The following is a 17,256-nucleotide window of genomic DNA, read 5'->3' as shown; positions in this document are numbered from 1 at the left end:
TACAAAAATACCACTGAATTTATTTTGTGTTTGCCATCTATTGCTAGGCATGGGGCCTATCCTCAAGTGTGGATAATACACTCAGATGCTACTGGGGAAAATTAATTTTTCCTTTGAAAGCGGATTATCAGTTGGAGACAGCTTCTTGGTTAGGCTTGTGAGTTCATGTCCACTTCTGCTCTCAGCACTGGGTCCCTATCTGGCTTGAACCTGTGCAGGCCCTGTGCATGCTGCCACATCTTGAGTTCAGAAAAGGGTGCTGGGTCCACTGGAACTGGAGATTTGCACACTTGTGAGCTGCAAGAACAAGAAGTTCTCTTAACCACTGAGTCATTTCCGCAGACCCAGTAGGAATGCACTTACAGTCCCAAACAGTATGGAGTTACTTCAGACAGAAAAAATTTCAAATTTACAGTATCAGAAATACCAGAGAAAATTATCCAAACAAACCTTTCTTTTCTTATTTATTTTTATCTAATAAATACAATTTTTAAAATAATGGGTAAAAGTATGTGGCCCAATTAGACAAACATTAAAAGCATAGAGCCACCTTCTGAGTATGGCACCGAAAAACTTACTTAACTAGTAATCCAAATTCTATTGGTCAAGTTTTGTCATAACCCAGGGGTCTGTGATTAAATACAGCTAAGATCTGGTTTAACTTTAAAACTGCTCTCATTGAAGAAGTGAGTCTATTGTAGTAGTAGTCAAAAACTAGCTTGTACTCTTCTGAGAAAGGGGGAAACAATTTAGGATCCATAATATGGGGCCAGGAATCAAAAGAGTCACTGTATTTCTCCCAAGGATATATTTTTTCCACCTGCCAACATCAGCAAACCCTTCATCCTTTGATTTCACTGGGTTTTGATAATAAAAAAAAAAAGCCATTCTCTTTTGTAAAACTATAACATGTAGTTATTATCTTTCAGAATAAAAGATGTAAGAAAAATTTTTAAGAGTTTTGGGACTGGGGCGATAATTCAGTAGGTAATGTACCTGCCTTGCAAGCATGGTCCTAAGTTCAATCCCCAGAAAGTACGTAGAACTGGCAAGCATGACAGTGTAAATATGTAACGCCAGTGCTGGGGTGGGGGGATGGAGGCTTGCTGAGGCTTCTGGGCAGTCTCCTCTAGTCTAACTGGTGAAGATCCAAACCAAGGAGAAGCCTGGTCTCAAAGGAGATTGACAGGATTCCTGAGTGTAACCCTGAATTGTGAATGACTCCTTGCTAAGATGCATACCCGTGTGCCCCAGGGATATGTATACACACATGCATAATAAAAGTTGTGAGGCCTAAGGAACATATTCATATAATTTGATACCAAAAACTTAAAATGTAATTATATTGTTTGAAATATTACCTGTAGAGACCTTTAAGAATCACAAATCAAATTGTATTTTTAATTGTGGTACTTTTATGGCAGCTTCTGCGACTTCTTTGGATATGTCTACTCCAAGAGGACATCTGCAAAAGATCAGAGGCCACAGTACATTATACTTGCTTCACAACCTATCACAACTTCTGCACATTATTGGCTTGGAGTCTGGACAATGGTGGAAGTAATGGAGAGTTGGCATAGGTGATGCTGACTCATATACAAACCAGGACAATACATGACACTACCTCATTCATAAGACACCTTAATTTTGAGTTACATTTGCAATTTCTACTGCTCCAAAGTACTGTAAATTCATAAGTTTAAAACAAAATGAAGGCTGAGGATATAGAGTTCAGTGGTTCAGTAGTAGAGTATCTGGTTAGGTACACACAAAACCTTCAATTCCGCAAACTATCCAACAACAAAAAAGCAAATGGAAAAATAACCCTTAAAATGAACCATAAAAGACACCAAAGGTGCCATAGTCTATAATCTTTTACAAAGGTAAAAAGAATAGCATTTTAACACAAAGTCAAGCCTGATTTGTTTATGTTTGCAGTTCCCTAGTTTTCCATGACTTCTCAGAGCTTACAAGTTCATCTGTCCTTGCCTTGCTCTTCCAGACTGAAGAGCTCTTCACCTTTCACCCATTTTATCTATTCTTCCTCAGTAAGTAAAGTGAAAGCTCAGATGCCTGCTTTTCTACGATGCTGGTCCAGGAAAGACTCTGACCTGACCCCAGCTGGGTAAAGCCATCCTCTCCCGCCTCGACACTGCCACAAGGGAGCACAACTGGGCCAGCCAGTATCATCTGATGAGCATCGATATCACTGATTCTTTCTGACACTACCCTAACCTCTGGCCATCCACAGTCGACATCAACAATCTGCACAACAAACACAACTCTCTGGTGATGAGAAGATCAAAATATCAGAAGAAATAATGTTCAAACATAATTATGTCAGGTTATAAAACATAATTGTCCTAAATTATTCCTTGGCTAACCTGATTTAAAAATCTGGTCTTCGAACTATGGTTTGAGAGAGGACACAGGGCTTACAGATGCCTTCTGATTTATTACTGTAGGAGCACAGTTATATCTGAATGTTATCTTCATGTTTCCCTTAAGTTTCTAATACACTAACTGTCCTTAGATAAGGCTACACATCACAAAAGTACAGCTTTGGAGACGGCTGCTTTTCTGTTATTAAAATATTTTATGTGTATGGGTGTGTACCTGCATGCATGTATTTATACCATATGCACTCAAGAGTACAGGAGGTCAGGGTGTTGGGTCCCCTAGAACTAGAGGTAGGGTAGCTGTTAGCTCCATGTGGGTACTGGAAACAGAACCCAGGTCCTCTGTAGGAGCAGTAAGCACTCCTAGCTACCAAGCCATCTCTCCAGTCCTGAAATATGTTCTTTTCTGTAAGAAATAAGATAATGTATCACCGTGGGTCATAAATGGCTTGCTCAAATTTTATAATCTGATTCTGTAGCAGAATTATTTCTTATCAACAATTTCTCAACTATATTCATGAAGACCAGTAAATTTCCTTGAAATACCAACCAGAATGTCAACGAAACTTCATACATAAAAACATACTCCAGGCTTTCTTTCTTTTATAATGTAATTTGTATAAACATGATAAATGGTAGTACATACTTTGGTTCATATCGGATGCCTTCTACATCATGTAAAATGCCCAAGCCAGCACGTAATCTTTCAATCCCATTCCTGAATAATAGTAATTAAAAAAAAAAAAACAACATTGAAACAAAAATCAACAGCCTCAAGATCTAAAGAAAGAAAAGTTAGTATGGTAAGATGTTAATGACTATATGATTACAAGTAAATAACATATTATCTTGTGGATTACCATGCAATCATAATGCCATTATCAGTGCACAATCGTGGAGGAGGACACAACAAAGTGCATTGTGTTTCATTTGCTACAATTTCCAGAGCTCTTCGGATATACAAGTTACTTGCAACACCTCCAGATACAACCTAAAAGAATTGAGAAGATAAGGATTAACAGTTATCACGTATGGATATGAACCAAGCTGTTACTAAACTTGGGGTAAACTATCCAACAAGAAACTATTTGGGAGCCGGGCGGTGGTGGCGCACGCCTTTAATCCCAGCACTCGGGAGGCAGAGGCAGGCGGATCTCTGTGAGTTCGAGGCTGGGCTGGACCGATAGCCTCCAAAACAATACAGAGAAACCCTGTCTCGAAAAACCAAAAAAAAAAAAAAAAAAAAAAAAAAGAAACTATTTGGGAAAATTTAAAAAAAGGGGGGGCTGGAAAGATGGCTCAGGGGTTAAGAGCACTGGCTGCTCTTCCAGAGGACCTGAGAATCTGAGTTCAATTCCCAGCAACCACATGGTGGCTCACAACCATCTAAAATAGGATCTGATGCCTTCTTCGGGCATACAGGCATACATGTAGAGCACTCATACATAAAATATAAATAAGTTAAAATTAAAAAAAGAAACTGCTGGGCAGTAATGGCGCACTCAGGAGGCAGAGACAGAGGCAGGCAGATCTCTGTGAGTTCGAGGCCAGGCTGGTCTGACAGGCTCCAAAAGAATACAGAGAAACCCTGTCTCGTAAAACCAAAAAGGAAGGAAGGAAGGAAGGAAGGAAGGAAGGAAGGAAGAAAGGAAGGAAGGAAGGAAGGAAGGAAGGAAGGAAGGAAGGAAGGAAGGAAAAAACTATTTGGGGTTAAGTAATGAGTGATATATTTGCATAATAAAAACTTAGAGATACTAATCACAATTTTAAGTCAGCATGTATTCATTGCTATCATTTTAAATATTTTCTTAGTACAAGAAAATTGTCTCTGCAACATTCGCAATCACAATACACCAATATTTTAGAGAGCATCTTATACTTTTGTTTTTTTTTTGTCACTGAGCCACCCAGCTCTTAAGAAACCATTATTTCTAATACTCATTTTTAATATTCCATCTTACAAGTTGCCAAATTTAGACATTTCCTTAAGTTTATAATTTTCAAAGATTTAAGACCTATTAAATAGGAAGATTATCAAGTCTTGTAAACACATTTAAAGGGATTTCATTAAAAGATGGAGGATAGCAGCCTACTTTTCTAAAAACAGTAACCACAATGTTGTTATGGTTTCTCTATTGTAAACTCTCTTAAAGTTCAGAGAGAAAATGTAGCCAGGGATTTTCTTTTTCTACACAGGCTATGCATATGCTCCATAAAGATGTTATGTCTACCTTGATAATGGCTATACATCACTTTTATTCTGTATTACTCTACGTTGTCCAGCACGAGACACAAGGACCTACTCATCCTAAATACAAAATCAACTAGATTGCTGAGGGGTAGATAACACACTGGAAAGTGTACCATTACTAGCAGGTGAGATGACAAAGCTTACTAATACTGCGTTAGTTGGAGGTAACAATTTTTTCTGCTTGCAGAACAGGATAGCACGATGTGTTCTTTTCGCAAGGTGGCACGCTGTTGTATGCTGCACGGCCGCAGCAATGTCTGCAGCTGAAGACAGGATTTGCCCCTGCTCAACACCTTCTTCTTTCTCCTTGTGCTTTATTAGCTTGTCGGTAACATGCTGAAGTCCCGTAAAAGAAAAATCGCAATTCTTAGCATTCTGCATGGGAGGATTGATAGTGAAATGGAATCTATTTCCTTGTTTGGCCAAATGTTCTATAGCCTTCCCACCACTCATCGTAGAACACTCTGGATGTTTGATTAAAGAAAGTCTTCTTGCCACCTATTAAAAACAAATATTCAAAATGTTTTTCATACAATATGTTTTGATCAAAAATTAACTAAGAAAAAGATTATCCACTATGGCCAAGTTAGCTTTCTCCAGGGATAAAGAGATGGTTCAAAATATGTGAGACATACATGTAATAAGTGACATTAAAAATATATTCTTAAGTGAGCAATAGGCTATACATTTTGAAATCTTAAGACATAGATAATGAATTAAAAAATTATTTAAAAAACCCTGAATGACTACAAAGACTTTGGTTAGCGTCAGGAAGTCTGGCGAGTCTTGACTTGAATAACCTGACCTGCAGCGTCCAAGCACTGCCTCCCTGGTTCCTCTCTCTTACCCTGGAGTTGGAAAACTAGTTAGGGATGGTTATTTAATGAACTTTGAAAATATGAATCTGACTCATTCTTTCCCTCTATCATTTCAGCTGTTTTGTATATGGGAGTAGGCTCCAAACTACTAAAAGAAAATCTGCTGTGATGTTAGCAATTATGCAGTGGATTCTGAATTCCTTGTTAATTTTTACTTTTCCCTCACAGGATCTCACTAGATAGCCCCAGTTGGCCTGGAACTCACTATGTAGACCAAGCAGACCTTGAACTCAGTGGTCCACCTGCCTCTACCTTCCAAGGGCTGGGATTAAAGGTATATGCCACAATGCCCTGCTCCTAATTTCTGTATATCATTACACTTTTTCAGCATGGCACAGTGCTACAGTTTCCCAAACAAGTTCACAGGAATATTTGACTAAATATACAGCAATACCTGAAAAGTATTTGAGCTTTTACATACAGATTCTTACCATTTTATTAAATGGCTAAACGTTACAAAATTGAGATGGATAGGGTAACCTACACCTCTAATCCCAACACATGCAAAGCTGAAGCAGGAGGATCAGTATTAGTTTTGACTCCAGCATAGGTTACAGAATGAAACTCTATCTAAAGGAAAAATAAAAAGCTATTACAACTCTTCGTTTTTGTTTTTCTTTTTTTTTTTTTTTTTTTCTTCTCTATGTAGTCTTGGCTGTCCTGGAGCTCATTATGTAAACTGGGCTAGCCTTGAACTCACAGAGATTCACATGCCTCCCAAGTGCTAGGTTTAAAAGTGTGCACCACCAACTCAGGCCACAACCTTGCTGCATGGCCCAGAATTGCCTCAAACTCATTATATAGGCAAGGTTGGCCCTGATTTTTATCTATCCTGCTACCCTCAGCTAGCTTTTTGCAGCAGTTTTAAAATAGTTTTTCAGTCTAATAAGGCATTGCTCAGGATTACCTAGATGAGCAGTTAGTATACTGCTATTTAACTGAAAGAACCAACGGAAGTGACTTTTGAGACAGTACCTTGTCGAGCATGTCACCTGGCGCTATGTCCAAAGACTTCCCAAGAAGCAGAAAATCTGAAACACCTCGGACTAATGCCAACAGACAGTGACCTCCAGAAATCAAAAGAACCAAAAAAGGAAACTCTACTTTATTGGTCAGCCTAATAGTAAGAGCATGTGCCTCCATATGATGAATAGGAATGAACGGCTTTTTAAACTGATTTACTAGCTGTAAGCTAAATGACAAGCCTACGCCCAAACTTAGAGCCAGTCCTGGTTTGATGGTAGTTGCAATCGCTGAGAGGTCACATAGAGAGATGCTGCTGGCAGAGAGCGTTTCTTCTACTATTCGTTGGATATTTTCTCTGTGAAGCTGTTGAGCTACTGGAGGAACAATCCCACCTGTTCTGAAAACAAAACAAAAAGACAGTCTTCAAAAAATTAGGAAAGAAGGAAAGCATGCTATGCCTGAAGGCATCCTTGCAAATGAACTAGTGTATTGGTATGTTAACACTGTGTGTTTTATAATGCAAGACTGAGAAGAGTTCAATACTGTGGCTGACTTTTCACGTTGTGTTCAAAACCCCTATGGTTTATTTCTGATAAATGAGGTCACTACAGCAGTCTAAAATCTTATTTAGCTCTAATTAATCTCAAGGAGAGAAGTTTAAAAAAATCAATGCAAGAGTTACTTGTCTAAAGTAACATATTAAACTGGGTACAAGAACCTAGGTATCAAAGATGACTCCTATTTGCTAGGAATGACTGGGAGAAAAAATATGAACAGTGAGAAATATGAAGACAGTTTTGTGAAGGTGAGTTTATTTTTAAACACACTGCACTTGAGGTCAGACCAGGTCAGGAGATAGCTTGCAGCCCTAAAATAAAGTTTGGGAATCTAGCAGTGGAGATCTCCGGTCTGTGTGGGACAGTGGAGGATCACTCCAAACACTGAGTTAAGAATGTGGAATGCAGCTCCAGGTTAAAGCAGCTGTCTAATATACTCACATTCAGTCTCCAGCGGGGGGAAAAACAATGGACTGAACGTGGCTAGCAGCAGACACAGTAACCTGTAACAGGTCTGTAGTCTGGGAAGCAATTTCTCAGGTCTGTAAAACTCACCTCTGGTCTCACAACATCATTTTAAAATACTTAACATTGCAAGACCATGTGGGATGGTTTCTATATACAGAAATGAAATATTCACAAATATTCAATGAATATTTATACTATCTATATAATTTATATATAAAATATATCTTAAGGGAATGAAGATGTAAGGAAATCAACAGGTACATTTTGTAATAAAATGTTTTAAACTTATTTATTTGATATTCCTATTCTCTATTAGTTGCAACAGTACTCTTAGAATCATTTGAGTTTCAAGGCTCATTTGTAAAATGTCTAATATTTAGCTTACATTTTTTTTTATTTAGTACACGTGGAGGAGGTCGGAAGACAACATGCAGCAGTCAGTGAGGGACTGAACTCAGGTTTGCAGGGCCTCTCCTAACCAACTGTCTCACTACCGTCAACACTCATTTTGACCTTTGTCCTGACACTAACACCATCAAATTCCAAGCCTCTCTACTTTCCTAGTTCAGTCTTCTGATTCTTGGAGACCACTACTGATTGTGATGCCAAAAACCACCAGGAAGCAATCTGCTGCTGACTGTTATTTTCCAACTCAAAATATTTCCCTGATTGGAATTTGAGAGTTTGAATTCAAGTCCTTTCCTCCTACTCACATTTTCCCTGTGTCTTTACATCCATTCTGAGCCTTCTTTGATATTTTATTTTTTAGAAATTATGCTGAACAAGACAAATAATGAGTAAAACTATGGCCTTATTCTCAGTTAATCAACGACAACACATTTTCTAGTCATATTTTAGTTTGTATAGAGAATGCAAATGACTAATGAAGGAAGGTGACAGAAATAAGGAAAGCACTTATATTTGGAGTCTAGGCAAGGGACAATAGAGGTTTATGTTAAGTTAGGAGAACAGAAAGAGCTACCTCAGGTGTATTTGAGGGCAATGTTTACTACCCTGGATGACTGACTTGGGTGTGAAAGGGGGAGGAAGTGAAGGAGGCCTGGAGGAAGGGCAAATGCTAGCAAGCAGTGCTTTTATTAGCACACTTCCCACGTGACTTTGCAGACCTGTTCACTATCTGTCCTGAGAGTAACAGAGGTGCTGTTAGAAATGACTAGATTTTACTGAACCTTTCATACTTCTCAAAAACTGCAGCAGCTGCTCTAAAAGAATTCACATTTATTTATATTTAATGCAATGCCATCATTATAGATTTTATAGACAAGATGGATGAAAATATGCACAGTGCTAAACCAGAATATAAAAACTATGCTTCACCTCGAGGCAGGCAAGCATAACAGACAGTTTAGTACCTTGGGGTATCCACTTGGTTTTAGATTCTGCACACACCCTCCTTGTAATATGCATTTGGCAGCCTAGTTACTTTATCTGTACCCACTATGTACACACACCCCTCTACAAATGATGCATTTAGCAACCTCTCCCTCCCCAACCTGCATGGGGCTATAGGTACTCCTGTCTCTGAACAATAGTAGACATTTCCCTGGCCCTGTAACAATCAAATTTAGGCAGTTTTCATTCAAATGTGTTTCCAACATCCCAGAATAATAAGAATAGAAAGACTGGCCCAGCCTGAACTAGTTTGGATGCATGTGCAGTAAGGCAAAACTGTGTCCTCTAATAACCTTTTAGGCAGACTCTTCTATTTATTGTCTATGCCTATGCATAATTGGATGTGCATGTGATTAAAACAGATGCATAAGGAAGGTGACATACACAATAGGAAAAAAACGAGAATATGATCTAATCTTTCAAATGAGATAAAGAAGCACCCAAATTCTGTCCCTGAGTAAACAATCCCTACTTTGATGTGCATGAAAGTAGTCTTGAACAAGAGTCAGGACTTGAGTACTCTTAATCATGTGGCCTGCTGCCAATCTTGACAGCACCGTCACTCTGACTCTTTTGTGAATCTGTGTGATCCCTTTTCCATTCTCTGGACAAGAGGCCAAGAACCTGGAAATACCCAATCCTGGCCCCAACACTGGGAGCAAAGATTATTCAAGCAAAGATCATATAGCATATTCATATTAGGACTCACAGCGTCCCAGGTATTGCCTGGCAATGATAGGTTTTCTTCATGCTAAGTTGAGCTGTATGGATGGTATCACAGAACATCCTTGAGAATGCTCTTGTCTTTTTGCCTTTGTTGGTAACGTTCACTTGGACAGCAATATTCTTTCCATCACTACCAAGGACCTGTGAGGAGTCATTGTGCATGCTGGCAGGGCACTAGGAGTATCACAGTGGCCAATCTAGACAGACTTCATTACCAGAGCATAGGGTTGATTGGAGGAAAGGTTATGAATAAGCAAACAAATGTATAAATTGTAAAAAGGGTTAGGAAGAACATTTGCAGAGTACAATGATACACAGTAACCCTAATTTAGATGGCACACTTGGAGTAGGCTTTTCAGTGAAGGTAACATTAGAAAGTTCAGTACAGTAAGGAAAAAAGAAATCAAAATGTGCACCACGTGATAATTATTGGTTGATATAACTCTGTGCTGCCACACACTGGTCGATCTCTGTAGGTCTGTGTGCATCATAAGATGATGGGCCTTCCAGTTCATTTCCTGTCTTGTGTGTTTGAGGCTTTATTTTCTCCAGAAATTATTCCCAGTTCACTAAGGACGCTGCTATTTTTGTTTATTGATATGAAAAAGAGTGATAAAGAACTTGCCTAATATTAATGAGAAACAACTAAGTCAGATCAGATGTTTTTCATTCTTCAAACCCTGGACACTGATAACTTACAGGTGCATTCCAATGTGTATTGAATTAGCCAATAATTTTCTAAGAAATCTAGAGAGCTCATTTAAAATGTGGACTTTCACTTTCTTTTGAAAAATCTGATACTTCAATCTTAAAGTCTTGAGTGACAATTGGTTAAAGCTGGGTATAGTCTGTACTTTATCTCTAGTCCTGTTAGTCCTGTGGGCCTACTGCAAACAGCTGAGTTTATAAGCCTAAGCTTTCACACAATATTCTAAGGACTGATGAGAATTACATGTGTAAGTGTGAACATTTTTTTTTAACTCCCAACCATCAGGTGATGATTTCCTGGGGCTACTGTTGAGAACACAAAACATACATGCAGAAAAAAAAAAGCCACACTGAGAGAAAAATCATTGAAAGTAAGTGTTGGGAATGACCTTGTTTCTTTTTGTCATCAGGACTTGCAAAAGTTGAGACCCTACCTCAGACTATGGAGGGACTTAAAAGCCAGGAGGAGGTACTGGCTGGCCTGGAACTCACATCCACCTGCCTCTGCTGCAGAAGTGTTGGTATTAAAGGTCTATAAGGCATGGATATATAGAATGGTATTGAATGGTTTTACACAATAAAGTTTTTTGTTTTTTTGGGTTTTTTGTTTTGTTTTGTTTTATTCGAGACAGGGTTTCTCTGTATTGTTTTGGAGACTGTCCTGGAACTCACTCTGTAGACCAGGCTGATCTCGAACTCACAGAGATCCGCCTGCCTCTGCCTCCCAAGTGCTGGGATTGAAGGCGTGCGCCAACAACGCCTGGCTAGAGTAAGAATTTAACTACTAAAATTGGACTTTGATACATGATAAATGCAAAAGAATGGTTTCAGTTTTTTTTCCAAAAAAAAAAATAAATAAAACAAAACAAACAAAAGACCAGAAAACCAGGAATGACCAAAATAGTTTCTACTTACTTTAAATGAACTTCGGTCTGGGAATGCATTGCTTCTCCCAACACATGTCCAGCTTCATCCACCACAGCAGCTGCTGTGTCATCACAGCTGGTTTCAATTCCCAGGACCAGTTTATGAGGAAAAAGTGTTCCAGGGCAAACACTAAAACTTCTTAAAAATCCATAAACGTTCCTCTTTGGTGATCTGGAAAAAACTCCTGCTGTCTTACTTAGTATTAGCATACTTACTACTCTACAAATAATTCCTAGAAAAGAATTGCAGAAATATTATTTGGAACTGTCATTTGCAATTAATTTCATTTATTTAAAACAACGACTATTCACTTTTAAGTATGCAGTCTTACAAAACTATAAAAAAGTTAGTAAAAGTTATCAAAATCTTATAAAGGCTCTATAAGCCACTGGATATAAAACTAGATTTAACTAAAGTGAGAAACATACAAAAATCACTAATATTCCAAGTTGAGCATCCCTAAGGTGAAAATCCAAACCATTCTATTCACCTGACTTGCTAATGGAAACATAAGGAACACTAAAAATATTATAGCTATATTTACAGGATGCAAATAAAACATGAATTTCACGTTTAGCCTTGGGTCTCATTACACGTTTAGCCATGGGTATATGACACATCCCAAAATTAAAAATATTGAAATTTGGAACACTTTTGGTTCAGCGTTTTGGGTAAACAATGCTCAACTTGAACTTTATACAACAGCTAATGTTACAATGCAATGGTTATCTGAACAATCCTATTTAAAATGAAGTTAAAATTTTAAAAATTAACGGCAAATAGAACTGATAAAAATAACGTCCCCCATTTCCTGGGCTTCCTCTCCAAAACAGAGTGTACAGTACATAGTTCAGTTAATTAAAATATACGCCCAGCATTCAAGATTTAAATTTGTAGTTTGGGAACAAGTCCTCCCATAACGCTCATTTCTAAAAGAAACACGTCTCAGCTAAAACAACCGCAGACACTTTTATCCAATGTTGGGAATCACATTTTTTTTTTGTAATTGGTTTATCAACCCAAGCTTCTTTCTACATCCATCTCCCACTGAACCCCAAAGACAGCAATCCACCACTAAATATAACGCCCTAACGTTTTTATAATGCAAAGCATGTGTGTAATGAGCAAAACTTGGGTTAGAAGCAAAAGCGGACATCTCAACAGGGAAAGCGGACCTGCAGGGACTCGAGTCGTGAGCTCCCAAAGCCACTCCAGACGAATTCGATTTCCTCAGTTTGGGCAACACAGCTGGAAGCAGCTGGTTCGGAAGCGACGGAGTCCCTGTCGGCAGGGCGCAGGAGAGGAGCTCCGACTAGACCTGCTTTCAAATGCCTGAGAGCCGAGATCTCGGCGTTGTCAACCATCTAGGAAACCTGCGGCGATCCGCTCGGAGCTCCGGCGCCTGGCAGTGACGTCACCGGGCAGCGCCGCAGTTCTTGGGTCCGCGGGCCTTCCCGTGGCTCCAGAGCTGCTTGGTAAAGAAAGGCCTAAGGACATCGCGAATCTTCCGGCTTGCCCTCCGGCGTTCCTCTCAGGTTTGTGAGCACCACGACGTCTATCGGGTCACACTGACAGGAATTCAGTTCTGACTGCACTGCGCTGTTTTAGGGAAGGATCCTGCCTTCGGTTAGCTTTGCTGCCACCATGAGGAAAAGGATAGGGTGCATACATCCTCACCCTATTTTAGGGAAAATGTCATCAGACTTACAGGTAGATCTGAGAAACCTGAGTATTTTCATCAGAAATCAGAACACCAGCAAAAATAGCACTGGGTTCCCAGAGAATGGAAATGTTTCTGTCTGTGCAGTCTAAACCTTCGCTCCCACTTTTCCATTCCAAGTGACACACCCGTGACTGGCTCATTCTGCTATCACAGTCAGTCAAAATAAGTTTAAAACGTGTGCTGCATTCTAAAAGTCCCAGATTACTATGTACTCGCCTGCGTAGCATGTAATAATTCATGCATCTTGTTTTGTTTTTATTGGCTTGGTTTGTGAACCTAATAAATTTGAATGGATGTATCCCAAATCTTTCTTCTCCCTACCTAAGCTTTAAATCTGTAGCAAGCCAAGACTTTACAATGCAAGGTTGGGAATGGTTGGCATACACATCTATGCTTTGCAGTTAGTGAATGTCAGAGTTTAAAAAAAAGTAAATCTTATCACAGACCAGTAGACTACATTCAAGGGCTAGGGCAACTCTGGAACCTTTTTGCTTAAATGCCAAAATACAAACTTATTTGTCACCTTCAGATGAATTTAACAGTGTTACAATACTTATTCCTTAAGCGTGTTTCCACTAAGATGTGTGTGCATGTGTATGAAATATTATACATATATGTATGATTCAGGTTCTTGCTGTATTGACCAAGCTGGCCCTTAGCTCCTGGATGTAAGCAATTCTTTCTTCAGCCTTCATAGTAGTTGGGACTATAAACACCCACTCCTGTAGACCTGCCTGGATTCCACTTTATCACACACTCATCGGGACTTTTCCTTTGTAGGAGGTACTTTCTTAGTGGTGAGAGCTAAAAACTTAAGATCCACCTTCTCAAAGTTAGCAAAAGACAGTAACAGGCAATAGAAAAGTAGGGAGATGGAAATGCACACTAAGTAGAGAGTAACTTGGAGAAGGCCGAGTGATGTACCACAGATGTAGCCGTAGCCTGGCGGGATAATGACATAATTAGTTGGTTCTCAAATCTGATTCCTTTACAAGATTTGGATTAGAAATGACTGCACCCTGGGTTACTGAGACACAGATCACAAATTGCTAGGGAACTACTGTTTAAAAGCCATTAGTACTAGTAATGCATTAACTTATGGGAAATATAACGATGCTGGAGCTAGGATCATTGGGTGTCCTGATCTCACATCTTTGTGTTGAGCAAACCACAATGAAGGTCAAATTCTGATTATATGCAGAAGATAAAGGCAGTAGAACTAAGGAACTTATTACTTCCCTTCTTGAGTCATATGCCTCTTGTAAATTTGTTATGTACGTTAAGGCCTTTCCTGTGGTGATATCTTGTTCAAATAAATCCTGTCTGAATATCAGAGAATAGAGCTAACCACTAGCCAACCATAGAGGTGGGGAGGTCTGTACAGAGAGACAGGAAGTGAGATGGTTGGGAGGAGAGATGATTTAAGTGGGAAGAAACAGGAGCTCACTCCCTTGTCTGCTGAGATGCTAAGGAGGTAAGGTGTGGCTTGGCTTGCTCCTTCTCTGTGATCTCTCAGAATTTTCCTCTATATCTGACTCCAGGTTTTCATTATTCAGACCAGTTAAGAACTCAATTTATGCCAGGCGTTGGTGGCGCACACCTTTAATCCCAGCACTTGGGAGGCAGAGGCAGGTGGATCTCTGTGAGTTCAAGGCCAGCCTGATCTACAGAGCGAGTTCCAGGACAGCCTCCAAAACTATACAGAGAAACCCTGTCTCGAAAAACCAAGGGAAAGAAAAGAAGGAAGGGAGGGAGGGAAGGAGAGAGGTCAATACATACATACATACATACATACATATATATATGCCTATGAAATTTTTCATTTGTATTAAAATATAATTGAATTAAGACAAAAGTCTAACAAGCATTAATGAAAAAAATTAGTCATGGAAACAATATACAACCCTTCAAGTGCTTTCATGTATTTAACATTTACAACTTTCTGGGTGTTAGATATAGCAGTTGTCAGTACACAAAAATCCTGTCTTACAAATAGCAGAGTGAGGAAGTAGACAATAAACAAACATGTACAATACTGAGAAATTAAGTAGAAGGGAGGAAATAAGAAATACAGATTTTCTATTTTAACTTGGTTGGGCAAGGAAGGCAACATTTGAGCAAATATCTGAAGAAAGTGAGCTTTGGGCTGGATAGAAAACAGTAGTATTTTATTAGTGACTGTCACACCAGTACTTCAAATTAGTAAAGGTAACATACTCCCAAACTTGTTTTTCTCCAAATGTTGTCTTTTTAGATATCATACACCGATTGCTCAAACCAGCAACAGAATTTATACCTTGTACCACAGGTATTAGAAAGTACTTCCTCTAATGGAATTCAAATCAATTTTTATAATTTCATCAGCATTGTGCCAGGTTGCCAAACCACCAGTATCTCTTCCTTTCATGATGTAGGTATCAGCTTCTTAAACTGATTTGAAACTCACTCCTTATGCGGGTCCTTTAAGGTTGTCACAAAAAAACAAACCTGGCAACAGTAAAAGGTTACTGAATATGCCACAGCCAAAACTTAATTTGAAACTAAATGTGTAATGAATCCAAAGAGTTTGTGGCAGTACTTATGCCAGCTACACTGTATAAACAATGCAGCCTTTGTTTTAAACATTCAGCATGCATACTTTATACTGTGTATGCAATCATACTACAAAATTGAACATTGTTTGAAACACCCCAGGCTGACTTGATCCTTTTGTATTCTATGGACTGCAGTTTTTTTAGGGCATGTAATTTTCTACTCTTATAGAAACCAAATGGTTTAATTCCAGAAGTCAAATCTTTCATTAGCCCCCCCCACTACTCCTCAGCATATAAATATCACATTAGTTTATCTTTAAATTGGATTGTGTTAAACAAGTTGATTTCATTGAGTATGCACATTTGTTTTGCCTTGAGTAAACTCTATCTAGTGGAAGCCATGCTGTCAGCCCTGGAAACAGTGCATAAAAGTTTTGCAAATGGAGCTCCTTAGATGGCAAGGTCCTTTGGAGAATCCCATCCAAGTGGCAAGGACCGATGGATACAATACAGCAAACTCTTGTGCTAATCTTAGGGATCTCATGGGCTTTTAGGTTTCTCTAATTTTTGCTGTGCTTAATCTTATGGTAACCCCTAGTTTTACTTTATTAGTCCTGATTATGCCTGAGTTTACTGGGGAAAAAAGCCTCCACAGAAAACCTAAATATCTCTGTTACAGAAATCAGTTTCTCCTGTCTTCCCTGGACTCCCTCACAGTCATCTTGAGTAAGCAGGAGGAACTCCCTAAGGTTATTGCTTATTCAATACAAAAAAGTGATAGCTATACTTCCAAGAACTTAATCAAGAAACAGTTATTTAAAAGATGACATTAAAAACCTTATAGGAAACCATCCTGAGTGAGGTAACACAGTCACAAAAAGAGAAACATGGCATGTACTCTCTCATATATGGATTTTAGACATAGATCTGGGGAGTGCCAGCCTACAATCCCATGGCCAGAGAGTCTGGGAAACAGAAACTTCATTTAGTGGCTGATGGAAGAAGAGGCAGACTCCCTCGGTTAAGTACTGAGCTGAACTCAAGAAAGCCAGTAACAGAGAGGGAGGACTGATGACCAAAGGGATTAAGACTGGGCTGGTTTAACCCCCAGAAACAGCTGACCTGACAAGGGTTAACTCTTGAATCCCAGGCATCAGCCTGGGAATCCAGCATGGGACTGATCAAGACCCCCTGAACGTGGGTGTCAGTGAGGAGGCCTAGGTAATCTATTGAGCCTTGGGCAGTAGATCAGTACTCATCCCGAGTATACACACAGACTTTGGACTCCCATCCAACAATGTGAGGTGCACTCTCACCCTGAACTCTTGGGGGAGGGTCTAGGCCCTGCCCTGGATGAAATGACACCTCCCTGGGGAAATGAGTGGATAATGGGGGGGCTGGGGAGAGGGCACGGGAGGAGGGGAGGGAAAGGGAGAGGGACCTGGAACTGACTTGTGAAGCAACCTTGTTTCTAATATAAATTTAAACTTAAAAATAAAGAAAAAAAAACCTTATAGGAACACAGAAGAAAAATATAGAACGTGTGTTTGTGTGTGTGTGTGTATGTATGTATGTATGTATGTATGTATGTATGTACGTACGTACCACCTGTGCCTGGTGCACTCAGAGGCCAAGGACGATGATGGATCCTCAGCTGCCATGTGGGTGGGAAATGAACTCAAGTTCTCTGCAGGAGCAGTTTAACC

At 39.4% G+C, this 17,256-nt stretch overlaps 1 protein-coding gene across 3 annotated transcripts; it reads right to left on the bottom strand.

The window, feature by feature from the left end:
• Osgepl1 (O-sialoglycoprotein endopeptidase like 1) lies at window positions 1-13,049 on the bottom strand. 3 transcript variants are annotated; one of them, XM_040753675.1, is made up of 8 exons: window positions 12,469-13,040; window positions 11,282-11,525; window positions 6,504-6,891; window positions 4,795-5,148; window positions 3,260-3,390; window positions 3,046-3,117; window positions 1,362-1,465; window positions 1-297 (listed from the first exon to the last, which is right to left on the bottom strand). In XM_040753675.1, the coding sequence occupies exons 2-7, from the start codon at window positions 11,500-11,502 to the stop codon at window positions 1,381-1,383; spliced, it is 1,251 nt and encodes a 416-aa protein (XP_040609609.1). In that variant the 5' UTR covers window positions 11,503-11,525; window positions 12,469-13,040; the 3' UTR covers window positions 1-297; window positions 1,362-1,380. The 3 variants fall into 3 exon arrangements, with proteins under 3 accessions (XP_040609609.1, XP_040609610.1, XP_040609611.1); XM_040753676.1 differs by having other exon boundaries at window positions 11,282-11,464; window positions 12,469-13,036; XM_040753677.1 differs by lacking the exons at window positions 1-297; window positions 1,362-1,465; window positions 3,046-3,117 and having other exon boundaries at window positions 3,259-3,390; window positions 4,764-5,148; window positions 12,469-13,049.
• Between the last annotated feature and the right edge of the window lie 4,207 nt (window positions 13,050-17,256).

Source organism: Mesocricetus auratus, unplaced genomic scaffold, assembly GCF_017639785.1.
Source record: "Mesocricetus auratus isolate SY011 unplaced genomic scaffold, BCM_Maur_2.0 Super-Scaffold_100010, whole genome shotgun sequence".
Classification (NCBI taxonomy): Eukaryota; Metazoa; Chordata; class Mammalia; order Rodentia; family Cricetidae; genus Mesocricetus; species Mesocricetus auratus.
This window is presented reverse-complemented; position numbering and strand designations above follow the sequence as displayed.